This window comes from Terrapene carolina, unplaced genomic scaffold (genome assembly GCF_002925995.2).
Source record: "Terrapene carolina triunguis isolate 2854851 unplaced genomic scaffold, T_m_triunguis-2.0 Scaffold42, whole genome shotgun sequence".
NCBI classification, from domain to species: domain Eukaryota; kingdom Metazoa; phylum Chordata; order Testudines; family Emydidae; genus Terrapene; species Terrapene triunguis.
The window spans coordinates 52,209,780-52,232,076 of record NW_020664393.1 but is presented as its reverse complement, the minus strand read 5'-3'; the positions used below and the strand labels follow the sequence as shown (position 1 = coordinate 52,232,076).

Below are 22,297 nucleotides of genomic sequence, written 5' to 3'. Positions count from 1 at the left end.
AATAAATGTTATAAAACATTTTATAATCAGATTCTTTGTTTTCCTTTAAAATAATACAGATTTTGACTGCAATAAGCTATAGTCTTCCTAAACTATGTAAAACACTATATAAATACTAATTTGTGGTTTCATTAAAGTAACTAGTACCCTTTCAAGAAATAACATTTGTAGCTCCAGGAAGAGAAAGTGAAAACAACTTCCATGTTAAATAACCATGTGTCAATGTTCACTAGACACGATGGACTCAATTCTGTACCCAGATATGTACATAGAGCTCCTATTGATTTCAATGAGACATCCACATGTCCAGTTGAGTGCAGAAGGTGATTGGATTATCTTATTTCTTCCTCTCACTCTTCACTGGCAGCCCCTCCCCTGGCCTATGTTTTTTCTGTCTTCCTGCTTTGTAGTTAAAAAAAAAAAAAAAAAAAAAAAAGCAGTTGGGGCTTCTTCTCTTCCCCTCCAGAGGGGCCAGTGTAGGGGCTCTGGACTACAGGGGTCTTTTGGTCTATGAAATTAAGGGGGGAGGGGGAGGCTACTCACATCTCCACTGCATTCCAAGAGCGGGGAAGCCTAAGTACAGCTACTTCCAGTAGAACAGTCATAGATGCCAAAAATAGGATTTACAATTTAATAAGCAAACAGATAAATCCCCTAAAAGCTATGAATAACCACTGCTATCTAGTCATCTAATTCACTGTTGTCTACCTAGTCCATTCTCTTATCATCACTGTAAGGACAGTTGTTTTTATGGTCAGCTTCAGTAACAACTCTTGTCCTTTCATGGTGCATAGGCCCAGGCAAGATGTAATCTTTCACAGCATGTATGACCTTTTGCAGGTCAGAAGTTGGGAGGAGTTTTTATTGATATTGATACCTGAATGATAGTTTGAGCAGACATTGTTTGTGTGTTCTGTGCTACTGTGAAAGAAAATGGCAAGAGGTGATTTTTTTTTCCTGCTGCAGAAGATCTGCCAAGGTAACAACCAAGAATATACAACAAAACTAATGCATGTTAAAGTGATTCACTTGCACACTTAGAGAGTAGGAAGATTCACTTAAAGAAGTCGAACAACTAGGCATAGTTGATCATAGTTGATACAAAATATCCAAGCTAATAATGAAAATAATATAAAACTAAAATAAAAAGGGAAGACAAAAAAGCAAAACCTAAAAACATTATATGTTCATCAGGCATATGAAATATATAGAGTACATTGTATATGTAGTATGTATACATATATAAAAAATATATACACAGGACATATACTGTTTGCGTATACGATTCTGCTTTCACAGTTTACAAAAAAATCAATGAAAGCACACTTTATTTTGTTACTACATTCATGACACATTCCTCTCATCAGTCATCTACTCACAGTAAGTCAACCAAAGATTGAAAACATATGAAATCTACATTTGAGAAGAACAGCCAATGGTGTATGTTGCGTAATACAGTATTTGCACATCAGTAAGGTTGCCAACATAGAGAACGAATGGTATTGCAAGGGCATTGAAAACAAACCCATTTTACCACTAGTAGCCAGAGCTGTGCAAATAATGGATTCTTCAGTTTGCTGACAATTTTTAAAAAATCTTTCAGACTGCACTGAAAATGAAATTTTCAGCAAAGTGAATAGTCAAAAAAAAAATTAAAGGTCAAATTAAATTTTTTGTTTAGATTTCAAGTGGAAGGGAGAGCTGCTTTGAAGGTATTTTAAATAAAATTTGAAAGAAATTTCTAAAGAATTGTTTTGCACCAAAAAACATCTAAATGTTTTGTTTTGGAAATGTCAAAATAAAATAAAATGTTTAAATTTTTTTTGGAGGGGGGGAGTTTTGTTTTGTTTTCCACATGAACAATTCAGTGAAATTGCAAAACATTTCCATGTCACCAAATCTGCATTTATTTATTTTTAATTCAGCCAAAAAATTTCAGACAGCTCTACTATTAGCCTAATCTTGCATTCCTTCGGCACCAAACACCATCACTGGAAGCAGTGGAAGTTTTAGATGTATAAAGAATGCAGGTTCAGAACCTCTAGGAGTTCCATACAAGAAAGAGTTTTGGAAATAGAGCAGGTTATGTACAATATATGTTGATAGCTGAACTCTATCAAATCTGTTGCCATAAATGTAAAAAATCAAACAGGCAAATGAGCTAAAAACTCCAGTTCAACAAAAGAGACTGGAAAACAGTACGGAAAATGACAAACACCAACTCAGCAGTATTAAGGGGTTTTCAGAAAGATACACAATAGGTTTTAATGTAACCCGCCCCCTCTCCCATAGAGTATATAAAGTAGGACTCTATCAGGGTTAAAAATGCAATAAGCCTGTAAGTACATCTTTGCAGACCCATTAATTAAGAAAGCCAGTGCTGCATATGGTCACCTTTATCACCAAATCTGGAAGTAACACAAAACCTGTTTACAGAAAAAAATCACAGTGTATAATGCTATTGTCCTCACAACATTGCTCTATGGATGTGAAACATGGCCCTGTTATCAACGGCACATTAAGAAGCTTGACGGTTTCCATTTGTGACACATACAGCAGATGCTGGCCATCAAATGGCAGGATTGGGTGTCCAACACTGAAGTTTTGGCAAAAGCCGGTTTGGTTGGTATTGAGGCTCATTTGCTTTATGCCCAGCTGTGATGCGCTGGTCACATAATTCATATGCCTGAGACCTGTCTATCAAAACAAATACTATATTCCAAATTAAGCTCTGGCAATTGTGGAGGGGAGATGAAACGCTTCAAAGATTCTCAAAACAAAATCTGCACACGATGAATAGATCTGATTTGATCTTCGAGCAACTGGCAGCTGACCGCATAGCATGGCACCATGCTGTAAGGATGGGTGTCCAAAACTTTGAGAAAATATTGCACAGTTGGAAGCACAGCGCCAGGTACAGAAACAACATGCAGTTGTCAACACAACCAGGCAATGGCTCTGTGTGGTAAACATTGTTCTTCTCAAACTGGTCTATGAATCCATGCAAACATCCCCTAATACAAACGAAGACTGTCGAAGTCGCCCTCAAAATCAGAATGATTGGATGAAAGAAATGTCTGCGAAGGATTACAATTCTCTGAACATCAGCAAAGAGCTAGTATTGCACACATAAGATTTTCATATTCTGAACTGACTTTTTTGGCCAGAAATATTTAATAACCTCTCCACAGCCTTAGAAATAAATATCCCATGATCAAGATATTATTACTACTCCTTGTCCTTCCAAATTAATACACCCTCACCATTGACAAAATGGCTCATAATAGCCTTGACAGTAGGAAAAATAATAATTCTCATGAAAAGGTGAAACAGTGAAGGTCTATCTCACACTGAATAGCTAATGGCTAGAATATGGTAGTAGTAGTAAAGATCACACTATTGGAAGAGAAAAAGAGGAAGACAGTTCAGAATGGATTAGATAAATGAAATAACTATCTGGGACAAGCATTAAAGCAGCCCTCTTGCTGTAAGTAAAAGCCTGAGTCCACTGCCTTGACAAGGAAATAAATCTTTGCACCACAACCACAGTCATCAAATGTTAACAAATAGTTATTTGTGTACGTCTACACTTACCGGAGGGTCCGACGGCAGGCAATCGATGTTCTGGGATCGATTTATCGCGTCTGGTTTAGACGCGATAAATCGATCCCGGAAGTGCTCGCCGTCGACGCCGGTACTCCAGCTCGGCGAGAGGAGTACGCGGCATCGACGGGGGAGCCTTCCTGCCGCGTCTGGACCCGCGGTAAGTTCGGACTAAGGTACTTCGAATTCAGCTACGTTATTAACCTTAGTCCGAAGTGGGGGGGTAGTGTGGACCACCACCTTAGTCCGAAGTCGGGGGGGTAGTGTGAATATAAAATAATATATGATCCTATGTCTCTGCAAATTTCTCTATCACGAAGCAGTTACAGAACAGATTTTTAAAGGCACAACTCTGCATGCTCCTGATGTACACCAGCCAGGTGAACATGTAACTACTTCTTTAAAAATGTGCATCTAAAAATACCCAAAATATGTAATTTATAATTCATATAATTAAAATACAATACAGTTAATAACAAATTATTTCCAGATGTGTCTCCAGTGAGATGTGTTCATGTAATAAAAAGTCAAAATGTTGTAATACTTTTACAATATAACTTTGTAAAAAGAAAGCATAGGCACAGTGTCCTACTGTTATGTTATGAAATTATGAAGGATATACACACAGTATTATAAATCAGATATGACTGTGATATGACATGAAAGGCTGCATGAAACAGCTAACTCAAGTCCTGTTTCAGAAGTTTATTTAAGAACTTGCTTAAGTGTTAGGCTGTCCACACTCTTCAAAGGCACTGTAGTGGTATGTGTAGGAACATATATGTCTTCAAAACAGCACAAAGTCTTTGTTCTCATGAGGGTCAGCATAGCCCTGGATTTCATATGCCTTGGCATTCCACCATTGATTCTGTATGTCTCTAAGCTTAGATTGGATCTCATGACCAGGGATCCTAGAAATCCATTTCCCACAGAAAAATGTGGAATTTGCATTTTTATAGAATCTTTAATTTTTACATTTTGTGAAAAAATAAAAACATCTATTAACTAAATTTTACTGAAAGTACCAGTGTCACTTATTCAGTGTGAGCAACCTCCCCCTCTTGTGGATGATTTTTTAATGTGATTTAAATTTACATGGCTAAACATACGCCAATAAACTGCTTCCAGTGTTTAAAGGTTATTCCATAGCATATAGGAATTTAATACATCTCAAATTTCACTTCAGCCTCCAGACATGAGTAATTAAAGTTATGAAAAGATGCTGAAAACTTTAAAAATCACCCCTAAAGACTGAGTTTGGCAAGGACAAATTTCACATTAACATCAATGTGCTGTTCTATACCGTATACAGCAAGGCTGTAGAATATGTTTGAATGCAGACAAATATAAATTGCAATTCTATTAATTTTATTATAATGATTGATGGCACTAGGAGGCTTCAAACTTGCTTAAAAATTGTAAATATATCAATAAAATATTGTGTTTAACTGATACCTTATATATTGTAGCTAGGGAAACTAAAGTTCAGTGTTTCATTTTAATCACAGAAAAATTAAGATTCTTCTTTTTTTTTTAATTGGAGAACTTTGTTTTTTTAACATGGAAAATTAGGATCCCTACTCATGACACAGATTCTTGTATATTATAACTACCTACAGGGACCTGGGATGCAACAATTTGAGGATGCAGCTCATGTTTTTTAGTGAGTCGCTGTTGAATTTCTGGACCACTCTTGTCAAACTAATCGATGATGTCATTTTGCTATACCCAAATTGTCAGGAGCAGCTTGATGTACCATGTCATGAAAAGTAGCCCACCCACTGTTTACATTAGCAGTAGTAGCCAAGACAGCACAGTCAGACAAAGCTGCAGTAATATTATTACAGAGCTCCACTTGTGTAGCTTCATCTTGTAATCGCTTTATGTTAAGTAGTCTGATTGGCTTAGATGACTTATGACACACTGGTCGACTTACTAGTAATAGTTTGGAGCAGATCTGTCCAGCAGTCTGCCCTACGCATGGCTGCAATGATTTGTACATCCTGTAGATCTTACGGATGGATGGTAGTCAATAAGATCCCATTGTTTGGGTCTTGAGTGCATCCATGATCTCTTTTTGTTTTTGTTTTTTGTCTGGTAGGTAGAAAAACGTATTTGTGATCACTAATTGCCACTTAACAGTCACTAAGTAGCAGAGTTCCATTGCTATTCTCCTTTCCAGTGCCATACTGTCCAATGGCAGGCTGCCAGATTTCCATGTTACTGCCAACCCTTGTATTAAAGTCCTCCATGATAATCAGTTTGATACTGATGTAGATACACTAAGTTTGTCTAAGTCACTATAGAACTTTTCTTTCTCATTGTCGGCATTTGTCATGATAGGAGTACAAGCGCTAATGATGGTAACATACCACTTATGTTTCAATGGCAACCATAGAGCCATAAGACTATCACTTATGCCATTAGATAGACTTTCCAACTTGGAAGCACTGGAGTTGCTAATGGCAAAGCCAACACCCAATTGTTGTGGCTCTGAGGATGGTGACCTCACCAGAAGAATATGTACCCTGCACTGATCTCTGCGAGTTGCCCTTTGTCAGAGAGTCTGGTTTCACCAAGTGCAGCACTGTCAATCCTATACCTCGCCAGTTTCCTTACAAGTGCTGTGCCTCTCTCAGGTCGGCTGGTGGTTGTTGCATAAAGTCCTAATATTCCATGAAGCATTTACAATTGGTGTTGTGAGCCACCTACATTCAGATGTGTGACTACAACCACCAGCATCACTACACCGGTGGCTTTGCCCTTTCCCCTCACTGTAAAACTTTCCTCCATCATCAGATCACGGGCATGAATTATTTTCATGTGTCATACCATCCACGCTCTTTTCTATTCACCTGTGCTCCAGTGGCACGCATTCCCAAGAGAACTGGCAAGAGTTAGGGTTCAGGCTATAGCTGTCAACGTGGAATTATTCCATGAGCCCTCTATAGCAGTGGTTCTCAAACTATTTGATTGGGCCCCCTTTCTTTGTGTCTGCAGTCATTTACACACACACACCAAGTACACATACAGCAACCCAGCTCTGAAGGCAGAGAAGAGAGCAGCGGCTGCTGGCCAGGCACCCAGCTCTGAAGGCAGCGCCGCTGTCAGCAGCAACACAGAAGTAAGGGAGGCAATGTGAAAACTGATATTTGTCAATATCACTTTTCACAGCAAACTAAACTCCCCATTGCCACCATTACTTCTGTGCTGCTGCTGCCACCCCAAGGCGGACAGCCAGAGTCTAGGCACTAGCCAACCTATTAGCTATATGAGAGAGCATAACAATAACTTTGAAATAAAGTTGGCTAACAATCTGACAAAGAGCAAATTCATAATTTAGCAGCAGGGGGAAAACTGTTGCTAAGTCCTTTTTTCACTCAGACCCTCATCGGCCAGTTCAATACACTTATACATGCTGGCTTGCAGCTCAAATTTCAAATCTGCTGATTCAAGAGATTCCTAATCTACATCATTCAGTGTATGAAACCTACAATCAGAGATTTGACTGGGAGTGTTTATGCAGGATGGTGAAAGTCTGCTACATCTAACACAAAATTAGGATGATTGTATTAGTTCTCTGTTGTAAATGTGTATTGTGCAGGCGTTCTTTCTAATCCATCAATAACTGCATAACGTACCTTCTCCAGGCTTTTTGAGAAAGAATCCAAACATATTTTTGAAGCTCCATTCTTTCTTCTTTTCCTGAAATAAAAATCATCAATATTTTTCTATGCAACAGGTTCAGAGACTGTGATGGATTGACTTATAAGGAAAAATTAAAACAGCTAACGTGGATAGAATGGCTACAAGAAAATGAGGGGAGACTTGCTAGCAGTCTACAAATATCTGAAGCATACAAAAAACCAAATTCAAACACAATTTAAATTATTTTCTTGGACATAATTTCCAAGGAAGAATTTGGCCCAAAAGATAAAAGAGAATTATTTAGGTGTAATTTGGAGTAATTGGATGGAATCAAGGAAGGTTAGATATAGTGAAAAACTTCCTTATGGGGAGCTATTACAGCATTAGGCTGTAAAAGAACTCCTAAGTGAGTGTGCAAACTTTTGGAGTTGTGCCACCCTTACTATTCACAGAATTTGTCCCCCCTGTTTATCCCTGCAATATCTTTGGGAGATCTTATTATATTAACTTTGTCACTGTGAGCCAGGGATTGTATGTAGTTCCTTGAGGGAGGGTAACCACAGTCCTCCAGGTACTAAGAACTGGGTGTGGGGGGGGGGGGGCGTGATCCAGAAAATTCACTCAGGTTGTAACATTTCCAGAAAGTACCACCTACTGGGGAGGTTCACCTACACTAGTTCAAACTGGATTCTCCACAGGCCAACAGACAAAGAAAGGACTTTTCGATAAATGCCTGAGTTTAAACTGACAGCGTTTTCTGTCTGATTCAGCAAACAGACAGAACCTTTTGCAGGAAGGGGCAATTTTTAGGAAAGTGTTAGAAGAGCTGACACCTGTCAGAGCGTGAGGCTAGAGTTGGGGTGACCTTTGGTAAGCTTTTTAGCATGTGTTTAGGTTCTTTTATTGTTTTAAACATGATTTCACTGCAATGATTTCACCTTAAGAATAAATGTGCTTGCTTATAAAGAGCTGTGTGGTAACTTATAACTTCTGGCAGTTACAGCTTTCCATCGTCTTCAAAGAAAAAGCGAAGTGAAGACGCTGGCCTATTTAGGCAGCCTGACTTGCTGGGAACATTACAGTATAGGCAGCCAGCTGTGCAGCCTGGAGAAATCCCCAGTCAGAAGCGAGAGACACTCCCAGGAGAGGTAATGGCTGAGGAGCCTGGAGCCTACAGCGGGTGCCCTCAAGGGACCAGAGAAGGGAATACAGATGCAATTGCCCTGAACTGTAAAACCCCTGTTGAAAAGTAAAAGTTTGCCCTAATATGAGGCAGTGGATCAGCTGGATGGAGATTGGTTAAAATGAAACCTGTCATGTAGTTTTGGGCCTTTGTGCCCATTCCAACAAAAAACAAAAATTGAGACAAATTCCATTACGGTAGCTTTGTGCTTTTTCCTGGTGCACAGCTACCTAAAAGCTGGCAGATCTGGTCAGTGGAGGAGTCCTTCTGTATAGGGGTCTCCTCTGATGGCACAGAGCCACCATACATAACAGACCTACACCCTTATATCGGAGGAAAAAAGGGGTATAGCCAAAGCTTCCCTGCATAGCAGCAAATCCCCAACTGCAAGAATAGCCTGTGGGGGTGATAGGTGGAATACACAGTGGAGTGATCACTCACTGAAGCAGCAAATAATGAACATATTTCTTCAGCTCAAGAGAGTCTGTGAACCTGTGTGTTCTGGGTAGCTGGGAAAGAACGGGTCAACAGTCTGTAGGGTGGACTAGACTTGAGACTAAGAACCATTTTGCACCAGATTAAGGTGAAGGGAGGCTGCTGCAAGGCCAGGGTTGTCAAGGAGGTGGAGGACACTGCCTGCCTGCTTACGTACCGGCCGGAACACAGATGATCCCCCAAGGACTTCCAACAGAGGAACGTTGCTTTTTGGATGTTTTATTATTTTGTATGATCTGTTCTCTCCGGTGCTTTATCAGTTAAGTAATGAGCATAGAGGTGATAGTTTGTACACAGTATGTGTGTGTGTTTTGTCTGTTTCACAACCATTGCTTGTGTCAGCAGCACATATACTAAAATTGGAATGATACACAGAAGATTAGCATGGTCCCTGCCTAAGGATGACATGCAATTTCGTAAAGCATTCCATTAACTACTGACTGCCTCTGTAAGTGTTAAACTGTAAACCAAAAGCTTCATCCCTCTTCAGAGGACTATTGGAAGAGTGGTGTGTTTAAGTACAGGGAAGTCTGAAGGGTCAGAGCTGTGCCCAGAGAGGCCAGGCAGTGGCACAGCAGATTCCAACACGTGGAGGGGGTGCTAGATAGAAGGTCTGCACTCTGAGAGTGTGCCTAAGATTGAGAGCAGTAGCTGGACTGCATTCAGACTCCAGGAACTTGAAACACCCTGGGGATCCAGAGCAAAAGGGCTTGGATTCCCCTCACAGCAGTCCTAGTGGGTGGCCAGGAAGGGGCACTTGCTAGAATCTGTAGCACTGCCCACTACTGGTCCCCAGCCTACACTACTCCCTACACATCCCATCCCCCTCACCAAACTGTTGCAGACAAAGGAATCTGCCCCACCCTGAAGTTGCCTACATGTGTCAAAGGCAGCAGCTTCATATGTTGCTCTCCCTCATTGGGTGCACAGCTCAGCCTACAGCAATTAGGAAGCGTCTGACCCTTTGGTCTAAGTTTGTATAACAAACTGTGGTATCTGAACGATGGAGCCCCATTACCCAGTGGAAGCACAGAAAGGCCTCAGGGAGTTCCCAGTGATCAGGGGGCATGCACCTGCTGCTACACCCCTAAACCAAGTGTGGTATGCTCATCCTACCCTGCCACCTCCTGTCCTACTGGTGACCACTGGGGCACAAGAAAAGAGCAGAGGAATGATTACTATAACCAGCTGGTGCACAGGGGACACAAGTGACAGATGAAAGTCTCTTTGAATCCTCCATGTATGTAAAATGGCAAAATCCCTGTTGCACAGCACACATGCACAATGGATTGGTGTCCAAACTCACCTCCCTGGGATTTGCCTTTATTGTTAACTTAACGGTATATTTCAGCCTAAATTTTCTCCTAAGCTTCACTTATTCCTAGGGTTTGCCTCCACAAAACCTCTGTTTCTACCCCTATTTGAAAACCCAGTTTCTTTGCTGCCTGCAACATTACCCTTTCCATAGCCATGAATGCGATTCATCATGCCCCTGAAAATCCTCTGGAAATCAGGAGATCAGAAGTGTGCTCTAAATCTCTCTCCAATAGAGCAGCCCCTGTGTTAGCCCACCTGATCTGCTTTGTAATGGGAAGACATGTGATAGAGTAACACCGATGTAAAACTGGTGTAACATAGTGGAAAATCTGACCTAGCATAATCTTACTCAATATATCTGCTCCTTGATTATAACTTGAGTCATATCTGCTTAGTGTGACAAAATTAAGTTTGTATTACCTTTTACTTTAATTAGTACTGAAGAGCCAATAGAGCTATGGGGAAGGGCCTGGACTTTATTTTGCTTTATGGATATCAGCAGAATCTCTAATTTAGGGCCCATTCCTGCAAACTTTACCCCCAAAAGTAATACTATTTCAGTCAACATGACTGCTCATATGAGTGAGGAGTAATCACATGACTAAGGTTTTACGGGATCAAGCCTTGAATTCCAAATGCAGAATCTTTATTTTTAGTGATGTTGCAAAAATGAGCTTGGTTTTCAGATATCAGGCTAAGTTTACAGAAATAGCAATTAGATAAACCTCCTTTTTATTTGTAAAATGAGAAAATTGATTCTGAAAATCACTGACAGGCAGTAAATATGGAACTCCATGGTGCCATTTTTTCAGAGTACAACCCCACTTCAAGTTTAAAAAACAGAGTGAAAAATATAACAACGTAAGAACGGCCATAGCGGGTCAGACCAATGGTCCATCTACCCCAGTATCCTGTCTCTGACAGTGGCCTGTGCTAGATGTTTCAGAGGGAATGAACAGAACAGAGCAATTTCAAGTGATCCATTCCCCGTCACTTGGAGGTGTAGGGACACCCTCAGCATGGGATTGCGTCCCTGACCTTCTTGGCTAATAACCATCGATGGACCCATCCTCCATGAACTAAACACACTGCTGCTAACAACAGGAACGATACTTTAGTTGCTTATTGCTAGAGCTGGATGTGAAATGGAATTTTTGTCCCATGGGGAAATTTCAACATTTTGAACTTAGTTTCTGTTCTAAACTGGAACAGAAACTCAAAATATCAATGAGGATAATATAATATAATATAATAATAATAAATAATCCATAGATCAAAATATTCCCAAAAAGTCTGAGTATATGTCAAAAGAAAAAATATTGACATTTGCCATCAAAACGAAACAATTTGACATTTCATTTCAAAATGCAATTTTTAGTTATGTCTTCTCATTGCAAAATAAAAAAAAGTTGTATTATGTTTTTGAATATACATGTTTTTTCCCCATATTACCAGAAACTCTGTCACAGAATTTCAGCAGTAACTGCATATTGCTCATACAGTTTAATAATCTTCCATTGGGACTTGATAAGTCTATCTTAGTATGTGGTAAAGATAATCTTACACTACAAAAGTTTTTGAAAATCTATTATTCAGAGACGACCCATGCCTGCCGATAGTTGCAGGGGAGGGGCAGAGTGAGGGCAGCCCGCTTCAGCAGTGTTACTGACAATACTCAGTCTGTGTGAGCATGCTCAGTACAAGCCAAGCTGCAAATCTGGGGCGGGGGCGGGGCATATGACCCAACATGCCTCCCAAGCATTGCCTCTGCTATTATTATTATAATACTTTGTATTACTAGTCATACACCAGGACTCTGATGTGCTAGTGCTTGGCAAACGAAACAAAAAGATGGTCCCTGTCCCAAAGAGTTTATAATCTAGAAGCAATCAAGCTGTCTTTCTGCCTCAGACGGGGAAACTTATGGTGGTTTGTAGTGGGGCGGCTGCCCCACTCCCTGAGAGTATGGGCTGTGGCAGGCCAGTGGGCTTGCGCAGACGCACAGCCAATGGGAGAAAGGCTTATTGGGAGCCAATCAGGGCCCAGGTTGGAGACAGCCAATCAGGGCCAGGCTCAGCCCTATAAGAAGGCTGCCCAGGAAGGGCAGAGTCCGTCTGTCCTGGGCCTCTGAGAGGGGAAGGTCAGTCTCCAGAGCAGGGAGACTAGCACTGTGGACAGCGCAGTGCAGGCCAGGCTCGGGGAGCAACGAGGAGCTCTAGCCTGAGGCCTGCCAGGCTACAGGCCATGAAGGGAAGGGCCTAGCGGGTGCAAGGGGCCGTAGGGGAAGCGGCCCAGGGAAATGGACAGATGGAGGGGAGAGGAGGAGGACAGCGAGGCTGCCGCCAGAGGGTCCCTGGGCCGGGACCCAGAGTAGAGGGTGGGCCTGGGTCCCCCTTTTCCCCCCTTGCAGTACACCCATCCATTGGCCGTAGGGAGCGGCCATTATAGACCACACCAGATCCCTGACAGGAGGGATTAGACTTTGGGGTGTGTGGTTGACCACAGTGGCTGGACATAGAGACTGCTGATTGACCCCCCCGCCCCCGGAAGGGTGTGTGTAAGGACTAAGGGGCACTGCCGGAGGGCAGTGGTCCTTAAGAGGACACCGCGAGTTGGTGAGCGACATGGGCTCAGAAGTCAACCGAGGGCAAGACAACGGGCGGGATACCACCGAGAGGGGACGCTCCACTGGACTGAGCTAATTCCCGGAGTAACCAGTAGGAGGCGCTGCGGTGGTGAGTCCCAACCTTGTTACATGGTTATATATTGCCTCTATATAAATTCATGATACGCCCACATCTTGAATACTGCACGCAGATGTGGTCACCACATCTCAAAAAAGATATATTGGAATTAGAAAAGGTTCAGAAAAGGGCATCAAAAATGATTAGGGAATGGCTGCTGTATGAGGAGAGATTAATAAGCCTGGGACTTTTCAGCTTGTAAAAGAGACAACTAAGGGAGGATAGGATAGAGGTCTATAAAATCATGACTGGTGTGAAGAAAGTAAAAAGGAAGTGTTATTTACTCCTTCTCATAACACAAGAAGTAGGGGCCACCAAATGAAATTATTAGGCAGCAGGTTTAAAACAAATAAAAGGAAGCATTTTTTCCACACAACGCACAGTCAACCTGTGGAACTCCTTGCCGGAGGACATTGTGAAGGCCAAGACTATAACAGGGTTCAAAAAAGAACTAGATAAATTCCTGGAGGATAGGTCCATCAATGGCTATTAGCCAGGATGGGCAGGGATGGTGTCCCTAGTCTCTTTGCCAGAAGCTGGGAATGGGCTACAGGATGGATCACTTGATGATTACCTGTTCTGTTCATTCCCTCTGGGGCACCTGGCATTGGCCACTGTCGGAAGACAGGATACTGGGCTAGATGGATCTTTGGTCTGACCCAGTATGGCCGTTCTTATGGTCTTATGGTGGGTACTTACTCAAATGAATAGTCCATGGTTACTCATTTGCCTATGTGGTCATCAATACAATCTAACCCACAGTAATTAGGAGTGCTATTGCACTTGAGATGTATTGTTTTCTAGTTGAACTATTGCTCAACAAACAGTTAGAAATACATATAAATTTCCTTCTAACCTACAGTACTGTACTCAGCGTATTGTTTCATATTTCCTTTCCTATACAGGAAAACAGTGGATTTTTTTTAAAGCTCTTCCAGTTCTACTGATTACCTGAATTTAAATGATTGACACTATCCTTTTAATGTAAAAAAAAAAAAAAAAAGGATATTGCATACATTAAGCAGAAGCAATTAGCATACTTCTGTTTTATACAAACCTTTTTCTCAATATCCTCATAGGGACTGCCACCTTCCTCAACCTATAAAAAAAGATATAACGATCAGTCCCTTGCACTTTCAGTTGCAATCCCATTACTAACATTTATCACTCTTTCTTTGCTCTGTTTTAATCTCACACACGGAAAATGTGTAAAGAACAGTTTTGACATGCACACCTTTTTCCTTTACTGTAAGTTCTATTAAATCTCAAGTTGACTTTTTTACTGTATTTTAATGACCTGAACAGTGTTTGTACATTTTTACTAAAAGTAAGTTATAGGCATCAATTTTCCAAGAGACATAGTGCTTGGAGAATTACAAAGACAAACAAGTTTAATCTTTTTTCCATGAAGAATATAATGACATGATCACAAGCATTCAGGTATGCTAACATTTTGGATCAATATGCCAAATTATACATGTTTTGTCATTTACTTTTTTTTTTTTTAATCGCAATACAAGGGGTTGAGTTCTGCTTTCAGATATGCAGGCACAATTCCCTTTGTGTTCAATTCTAAGGGCAGAGTATGGCCCTCAGGGCAAAACTGGGACTAGCCCTTTGAAGGTGCATAACTGTAGAAGAGAAGGAAAGCTACAAGTAGCTCATCCTCTTCTCAAGCAGAAGCATTCTGTAATCTCAACCTTGAGATCACCCTGTGAATAGCCTGCTAGAGTCTTGTGTCTCAGGCCGTGATTATGGGGCTGGAAGGGACTAGGGAGAAGTCTTCTCTCCCCACAGCGGCAAAGAGCTAGGAGCTAGGCAGGTGAAGACTGCAGAGTGGAACATACACTACCCCCTTTCAAAAGCCACACTTTGCTCCCCTGACACTCCTGGCAAACTTGTTTAAAGCTGCAATATGGATCTAAAAATGTAAAACTAGAACTTGGAATAAAAGGGTATTTAAAAATATCCGTTACAACTATATTAGAAGCAGTACAACAGTGACAGTACAGTACACTGGAAGTATGATCAGACAGACAGAGCCTAAAGTCCTTACTCAGCTTTTACTTATTTTTTTCTCAGACAAAACTGTAAATACTTCTGGATTTGATCTGTTATGACTGTTAAAGGTCATATAAAGGTGCAAAAACACTCCATATTTATTCAAAATTATTTGTTCTTCCTCTTAAACAGTATCCCTTCAAATGCCACAAGGTCACTCATTTCATTATTTCAGTCCTCAATGTTCAGATTGATAGATGATTTTCAGTTTCTTGCAAATGTTCTTTTCACAAATGAAGATGTTCTTACTCAGAACTGTTTTGGAGGACACAAACCCCTAACAACTTTCAGATTTATTCATTTATATATTTGCTAATCAGAGCACTCCTTTGATATCAGATCTCTCAGTAGATTTGTATTTAAAATTATATTTAGCTTCCTCTTCCCAGTATCTGTTTTTTGGGCAATGCCACAATAAATCTAGAAGATTCCCCTTTCCTTCCACACAATGCCAGTAAAGAACTCCCATATCCTGACTTTATTGGAGTTATTACTGAAATAAGAGACTCTCTATATTTCATTTGTGTGTGTCCTTCACACTTGGAATGATAACTACCAAAAATAGTTTTATGTAGGCAGATCCAAACTCCTAGGTCCATGTTCCCTGCATATGACTTGGGCCTGATCAGTTTTGACAGTGACTTCAAGTTCTAAGTCCAAAATTTGCAAAATAAGGTGCTTAATATCAGGCTCCTAAATCCATATTAAGGTACCCAAATAAGGATTATGGGGCCCTAACCTTAGTCACCCATTTTTTAAAATCTTGGACTGAGCCATTAAACTGCCTTAGCAGCGGATGGCAATGCGTCTCCCAGCTGCTGAGTCATTACAAGTAGTAACTGCCTCACCCATAATCTTTTCTTTTTTCCACCAAAAAAATATATCTTCCAGTTCCAGCTAGGAAAAAGTGAGTGAGTGTGTATCTACCACATATAACTTCAGCAAACACATTCAGAACAAAAGGTTTCAGGATCCAGGTACCATAGTTGGCCTTAGTTTTCACCACTGTTCCTTGTTATCACTATGGTTTGCAAATACCTCCTCCCCACTCCTCATTCTGCAAACCCCACTATAAGAAAAAAAAAGTTTGCTGGAAGTGAACGGTTATTTCATGGAATTATTAATTGTTTATTATTTGTGATACTATTAATCCCTGTTCTGATACTGATTAACTCTGTGTTTCAGGCATATAATTTAACATCTTTGTTTCTTCCATATAAACTCTAGGAGCCTGGTTCCAAAGAGGATGGATCTAGACTGTTCTCAGTGGTACCAGATGACAGAACAAGGAGCAATAGTCTCAAGTTGCAGTGGGGGAGGTTTAGGTTGGATATTAGGAAAAACTTTTTCACTAGGAGGGTGGTGAAGCACTGGAATGGGTTACCTAGGGAGGTGGTGGAATCTCCTTCCTTAGAGGTTTTTAAGGTCAGGCTTGACAAAGCCCTGGCTGGGATGACTTAGTTGGGGATTGGTCCTGCTTTGAGCAGGGGGTTGGACTAGATGACCTCCTGAGGTTCCTTCCAACCCTGATATTCTAAGATTCTGTGATTCTATAATGCTTTACTCAAAGGCTCATTGTGAACATTAACTGATGTTTGTAAATTAATTTGAAAATGGAAAGCACTATGTGAGAGATTATGAGAATAATATCTAGATTTGCATTAGGTCTTTAAAATAATCTATCAGATTTTAACAGTATGTCCAGTTCTCTAGCTACAGGGTATAAATTGGTTATAAATCTATGGAAGGGGATGTGTGTTAGTGATTAATAATTATTGGGCATATTCTTACAAATAATTATCTTAAAGGTTTGTTTCTAATTATCCTGTGGAATCTGGGATCAAAGCTACTTACTCCATTACTGATACATTTAGTTACCTATTATTTATGTTGCAAAGGGCACAGTGCCTACAAACCAGCCTTTGGCTTACTTGTGGCATTGAAATAAAAACAGAAGCAAATGTGTGTTTAATACAGGCTTGAACCATTTTGATTAAACGATATTGATTACAAACACTTTTCTTCTATTTATTCCTTTTTTATATCGTTTAATTAATCTGAGAAAACTGTCTTGTATATCACCACACCCCTTCGGCCTATAATAAAGAATATTATTTTTGAGTGCACTGAGCCTTAATTAAAAGTAAAGCTATCCTACCAAAATCTTGTAGTTATCACAACTGTAGCAGACCAACCTTTCATCTGTACAGGTTGGTGTACCTTGGAGCCAGCATACACTGTCTTTCACAGCTGCTCTGGGTTTGAAAGTGGTGGAATTTGTGTGCATTAGGCTCTAGGTGCTGAACATTCTTTGACAATTGTCAGTTTAAGGCACATTAAAGACACAAATTAAGCAAACCTTACAACATACTTGTGAGGTAGATACTATTACATACATTTTACAGATGGCTAAAGCAAGGCACAGAGACCTTGTCCATGGTCATACTTTGGGAGAATTAGGGCAATTCTACACTACAGCGCTACATCAGTTCAGTTGCACCACTGTAGTGCATCTGGTGAAGATGCACTATGCTGACAGGAGAGTGGTCTCCCGTTGGCATAAATTACTCCACCTCTGCGAGAAGCAGAAGCTATGTTGGCGGGAAAGCATCTCCTACTGACATAGCGCTGTTGTGGAAAGTGCAAAACTTGTGTGGCTCAGGGCAGGCGTGACGTAAGTTAGATCAACTTAAGTGGTAGTGTAGAGCTGCCCTTAGAAAGAGAACTTTGGTATCCTTTGCGCAGTGTTCTGTTCTAATTACTAGACCACACTGACTCCATTTTTCATTGTATAGTGCCCAAAGGGGAAGGCATTGATACAGGAGCAATGCTTTGCAGATTAACAACTCCCTCAGAATGAAAACTACATACTGGATGAAATCCTAGCCCTATTGAAAGCAACGGCAAAATCCCACTGACTTCTATGGGGCTACGGTTTCTGCCACACTGTGTACTGCACAAGGCTTAGAGTTAACACTTTCTCTTAAAATCTTTTTAAATAAAATATGAATAAAAATCTAGGCCAAGATTTTCAAAAACAAGTACCTAATGTTAGGTTCGTGAATCCAAATTTAGGGACAAAAATACATAGCCTGAGTTTCAAAAGTGCTCAACAGCCAGCTACTTCCCTTGGCTTCTGTGAGCTGCTGGATGCACAGCACTTTGGAAAATCAAACTACTTATTTAAGTGCCTAAATATGGACTTATGAACTTAACTTTAGGGTTGGTTTTGAAAATTAAGGACATATTACATTACTACAAATGTATGCATTTTAACTTATGGTACAGATGGGTTAAGGAAGTGATGATTAGATATAGGCTAGGTTCAAGTCTCAGTCAAGGCTGGTTCAGGAGCAACTGAAATTTTATGAACTGTTATTGTAAAACTGCAGCCCCAAATGACATAAATATAGTTAGTTCAGATGATCCTGCAAGATTTCCACTACCTTTGAATAATGTATATCTCATAAGATCAGATGTTCTTGTGAGTTCAGTGACATCAAAACCAAAAGAAGAAAATAGATCCAGCCCAGTTTGGGATCCAACATAGGACTAAAGCTACATTAGTTGGTTTGGATCTCAGAATCAAATACAATTGTTTCACATTCAACCCTGAAATTCAAAAAGAGGTTAGATTCAAGGATTCCTATTCTAGTCCACTCTTAATTTACAGATTTATACACTTCCCCCCTACTGAGAAAACAAATAAATCTAACCTCATCAGCAGTAGTACTGGAAGGTGCCACAATTTCTTCTTCTTGGACAATCTGAGCTGGAACCTAGGTGAAAAAAAATCAATTAACAGACAGAATTTGTATCCTAGGTACTAACTACTTTTCTATTACATTCTTTTGGTTTCAATTTCATTTTAACATACATTTTAAAGGAAAATTTTAGTCTACGTGTCAGGGTTCCCCCTGACTCTGAGCTACAGATGTGGGGACCCACATGAAAGACCCCCAAACTTATATTTTACCAGCTTAGGTTAAAAATTCTCCAAGGCACAAATCCCTTTCCTTGTCCTTGAACTGGTATTGCTGCCACAACCAAGTGATTTACACAAAAATTCAGGGAAGGGTCACTTGGAATTCCTATTCCCCCCAATATATCCCCCCAAGCCCCTTCACCCCCTTTCCTGGGGAGGCTTAAAACTAAAATACCAACCAGTTGCTTCAGCAACCTGAGCACAACCAGACCCTTTGTTTTCAGGACACTGAAATCAATCAGGTTCTTAAAAGAAGAACTTTTATTATAAAGGAAAAAGTAAAAGAAACACACCTGCAAAATAAAGATGGAAAGTAACTTCACAGGATAATAAAAAGATTTAAAACACAGAGCATTCCCCTCTGGGCTCGGCTTCACAGTTACAAAAACAGGAATGAAACTACCTCTGTAGCACAGGAAAATTGACAAGCCAAAACAAAAGATAACCTAACGCATTTCCTTGCCCTACTCACAGTTTCTGTGGTTTTAGATGGATTATTCCAGGTATATTTTCAGGAGATATTGTACCTGCTTGGCTTCTCCCTCTGTCAGAAGAGGGAACAACACACAGAACAACAAATAAATCCTTCCCCCCCAGATTTGAAAGTATCTTCTTTTCTCATTGGTCCTTCTGGTCTGGTGCCAACTAGGTTATTTGAACTGCTTAACCCTTTACAGGTAAGGCAATCCAGTACAGCTGCCAAGGATACATAAAGGTTGCTACCCTTCCCCCTATATTCACAACACTAGAAAAAGTAATAGAGAAATACTAGTTTAATAATTCGTGCTTCAAAATGTGTACACACACAAAAATGATGTACTTGTTAAGAAATAGAAGCCCTGATCCAGCAGACTTTACTTAAGACAAAACTCCCTTTGACTTTAGGACTGAGTATGGACTTCAATGGGACTTTTGCCTAAGTTATGGCTGAAGGATTTGGCTCAAAGTATTTAAATAACAAAATGTGTATATTTCATATCAGTAAAAGAAAGTCAGTTCATAAATAATTTATATGAACTCATAATTAACATTAATGTTTGAAAGTGATTTTAGCACAACCACAAGGAATGAGCGTCACATTTACAATACCAAAAACATTATACCAAATACCAAAACCTCCTTCCATTATGCTGAAATGGCTAATTGTTAGCTTAGCAGAAGGTTACTGAGTAAACAGGTCATTTAAGGAAGTTTACAAAATGTCATAATTATGACAATCTCTATAAAGTTTACAGAAATTTAAATCCACACTAGACTGAATATGGAATAAAAAGAACTTCAGAAAATAATTCTAACAATGAAAAGGAAAAATCTCTTTTCCACAGTATACCACTAAAAGTGAAAAGAAAAGTAAACCATTTTTTCCTGCTATACAATGAGGATATAGATTAAACCCACTGGGACACAATCTGCACTTCTTTCTCACATAAGTAGTTATATTGACTATGTAGGGACTAGTTGTATGAGTAAAGCAAGAAGCACTTGATCCATTGTCAGGACACCTTAGTTTCCTTTTCAATGTTATAACACCACTTTCTCCATGGAAACATAGGTATTTAACTTTGCAAGTACCAGCTTAACAGGTGCTTTGGAATTTTAAAACAAGAACTAACTGTAAACACTAACAGAACATAGGGAGTGAAAGGGACTGGGGCAGAGAGAGAAAACTTATCTAGGAGGGTTTGTGAGAGCAGAAAGCTGCAAATGCTCTGCAGAAAGCAGAGGAATTTCATTTTGACTTGATGGAGTAAAATACATTTTGGGAAACTACCTGACTAAATACATTCTAAAAAAAATATAAGAGAAGGAAAACAATTAACAGTCAGAGTAGTACAAAGTAGCTTTAGAGTAGGGATAACCTTAGATGTATTTTTTTCAGGCAAAGAAAAATGTTGCTGCACCTCCCACAATGCATCTCCCCAAACCAAACAAAAATAAATCATCTGAATTTTATACTACAAATATAAAATCATATCTATGATGGGAGCAACCCTACCTGGCAAATAGAAAAAAGAAATGTGTATTTACTGCTATCTCTCTCTCATTCTCTCATTTACACACACATTCTATTCTTTTGTATCATATTTCATTTCTTTCTGTTTTCCTCTCTATCATTTATTATTTCTGTTCCCATCCTCCGTTTGTCCCATTCTCTCTTTTTCCTTAGGACCTTTATCATTTTTCCCCCTCTAAGGCTATCCCCATATCTTCTGATCTCTTTCCATCACACATCTCCCTGAATCACCAACTCTCCACAGCTGTCTTTCTTTACCCTTTGCCCTTCTCTCAGGTTAGGTCTACACTACCCGCCTGAATCGGCGGGTAGAAATCGATCTCTCGGGGATCGAATTATCGCGTCTCGTGGGGACGCGACAATTGATCCCCGAATCGACGCTCTTACTCCACCAGCGGAGGTAGGAGTAAGCGCCGTCGACTGGGAGCCGCGGAGGTCGATTTTGCCGCCGTCCTCACAGCAGGGTAAGTCGGCTCCGATATGTCGAATTCAGCTACGCTATTCGCGTAGCTGAATTTGCGTATCTTAAATCGCCCCCCCCCCGTAGTGAAGACCTGCCCTCACTCATCCTGCACCATTTCCTAGAAGCTTAACTATGCCTTTTCCAAGAATATTCCCCAGTAAAGCACATTGCACTCTAGCCTTATAGTTACTTAGGCATAGATTATTGTGGTGGAGACTTCAAAAGGGTTTATTTTCCGAAGCTGAGGGAAATTATGGGCAAAACTAATTGGAAGGAAAAATTTAGACCGAAATACATGAAGGAAAATTGGGAGTTCTTTAAGATGAGTTTCTTGGATGACTATGTAGTGAGGTGGAGTGGCCTCCCACTGATGCCCCTTGAACCGAGGTGGGTGGAGTCTGGCCAGGCTTGGTTAAGGGGCAGGACAGGAAGTATAAAGGAGGATACCTGCAGCTCAGTAGGGCGGGAGCCGCAGGAGGAGACAGATGCCTTCTGCCTGCTCCAGGGACTGGAGCCCAAGGAGGATCCTACACCGCTGAAGACTGGCCGGACCGGTGGGAGTCAGCAGCCGATTAAGGCACTGAGGAGTGGCCGGGACTGCCACTGCCTATCTACCCTGGGGAAGCAGAGGACCTCACGGATCCAGGTACATCCCAAGGGGAGGGGAGGAAGTGGTCCAGGGATAGCTGACACCAGTCTGACCGCATTGCTGCCTGAAATGCGGTCAGCGTATTCCAGCTGGATTCCCCACTGACCCAGTGGCGGAACACTCTGCCACTGTTAG

The 22,297-nt window shown here is 40.6% G+C and overlaps 1 protein-coding gene and 1 non-coding gene across 6 annotated transcripts in view; one reads left to right on the top strand and one right to left on the bottom strand.

Annotated features, from left to right (window-relative positions):
- The window catches only part of DCDC2C (doublecortin domain containing 2C), a 102,417-nt gene that overhangs the window by 3,177 nt on the left and 76,943 nt on the right, over positions 1 to 22,297 (bottom strand). For all 5 annotated transcript variants that reach the window (XM_024215795.2, XM_024215796.2, XM_026653102.1 and 2 more), the window contains 3 exons: positions 18,768 to 18,830; positions 14,048 to 14,089; positions 7,245 to 7,308 (listed from right to left, as the gene is read on the bottom strand). In XM_024215795.2, the coding sequence (XP_024071563.1) occupies positions 7,245 to 7,308; positions 14,048 to 14,089; positions 18,768 to 18,830 (169 nt within the window). The remainder of the gene's footprint in view (positions 1 to 7,244; positions 7,309 to 14,047; positions 14,090 to 18,767; positions 18,831 to 22,297) is intronic.
- Positions 9,259 to 9,365, top strand: LOC112117756. Its single transcript, XR_002908985.1, has one exon. It is a non-coding gene; the product is annotated as a U6 spliceosomal RNA (small nuclear RNA).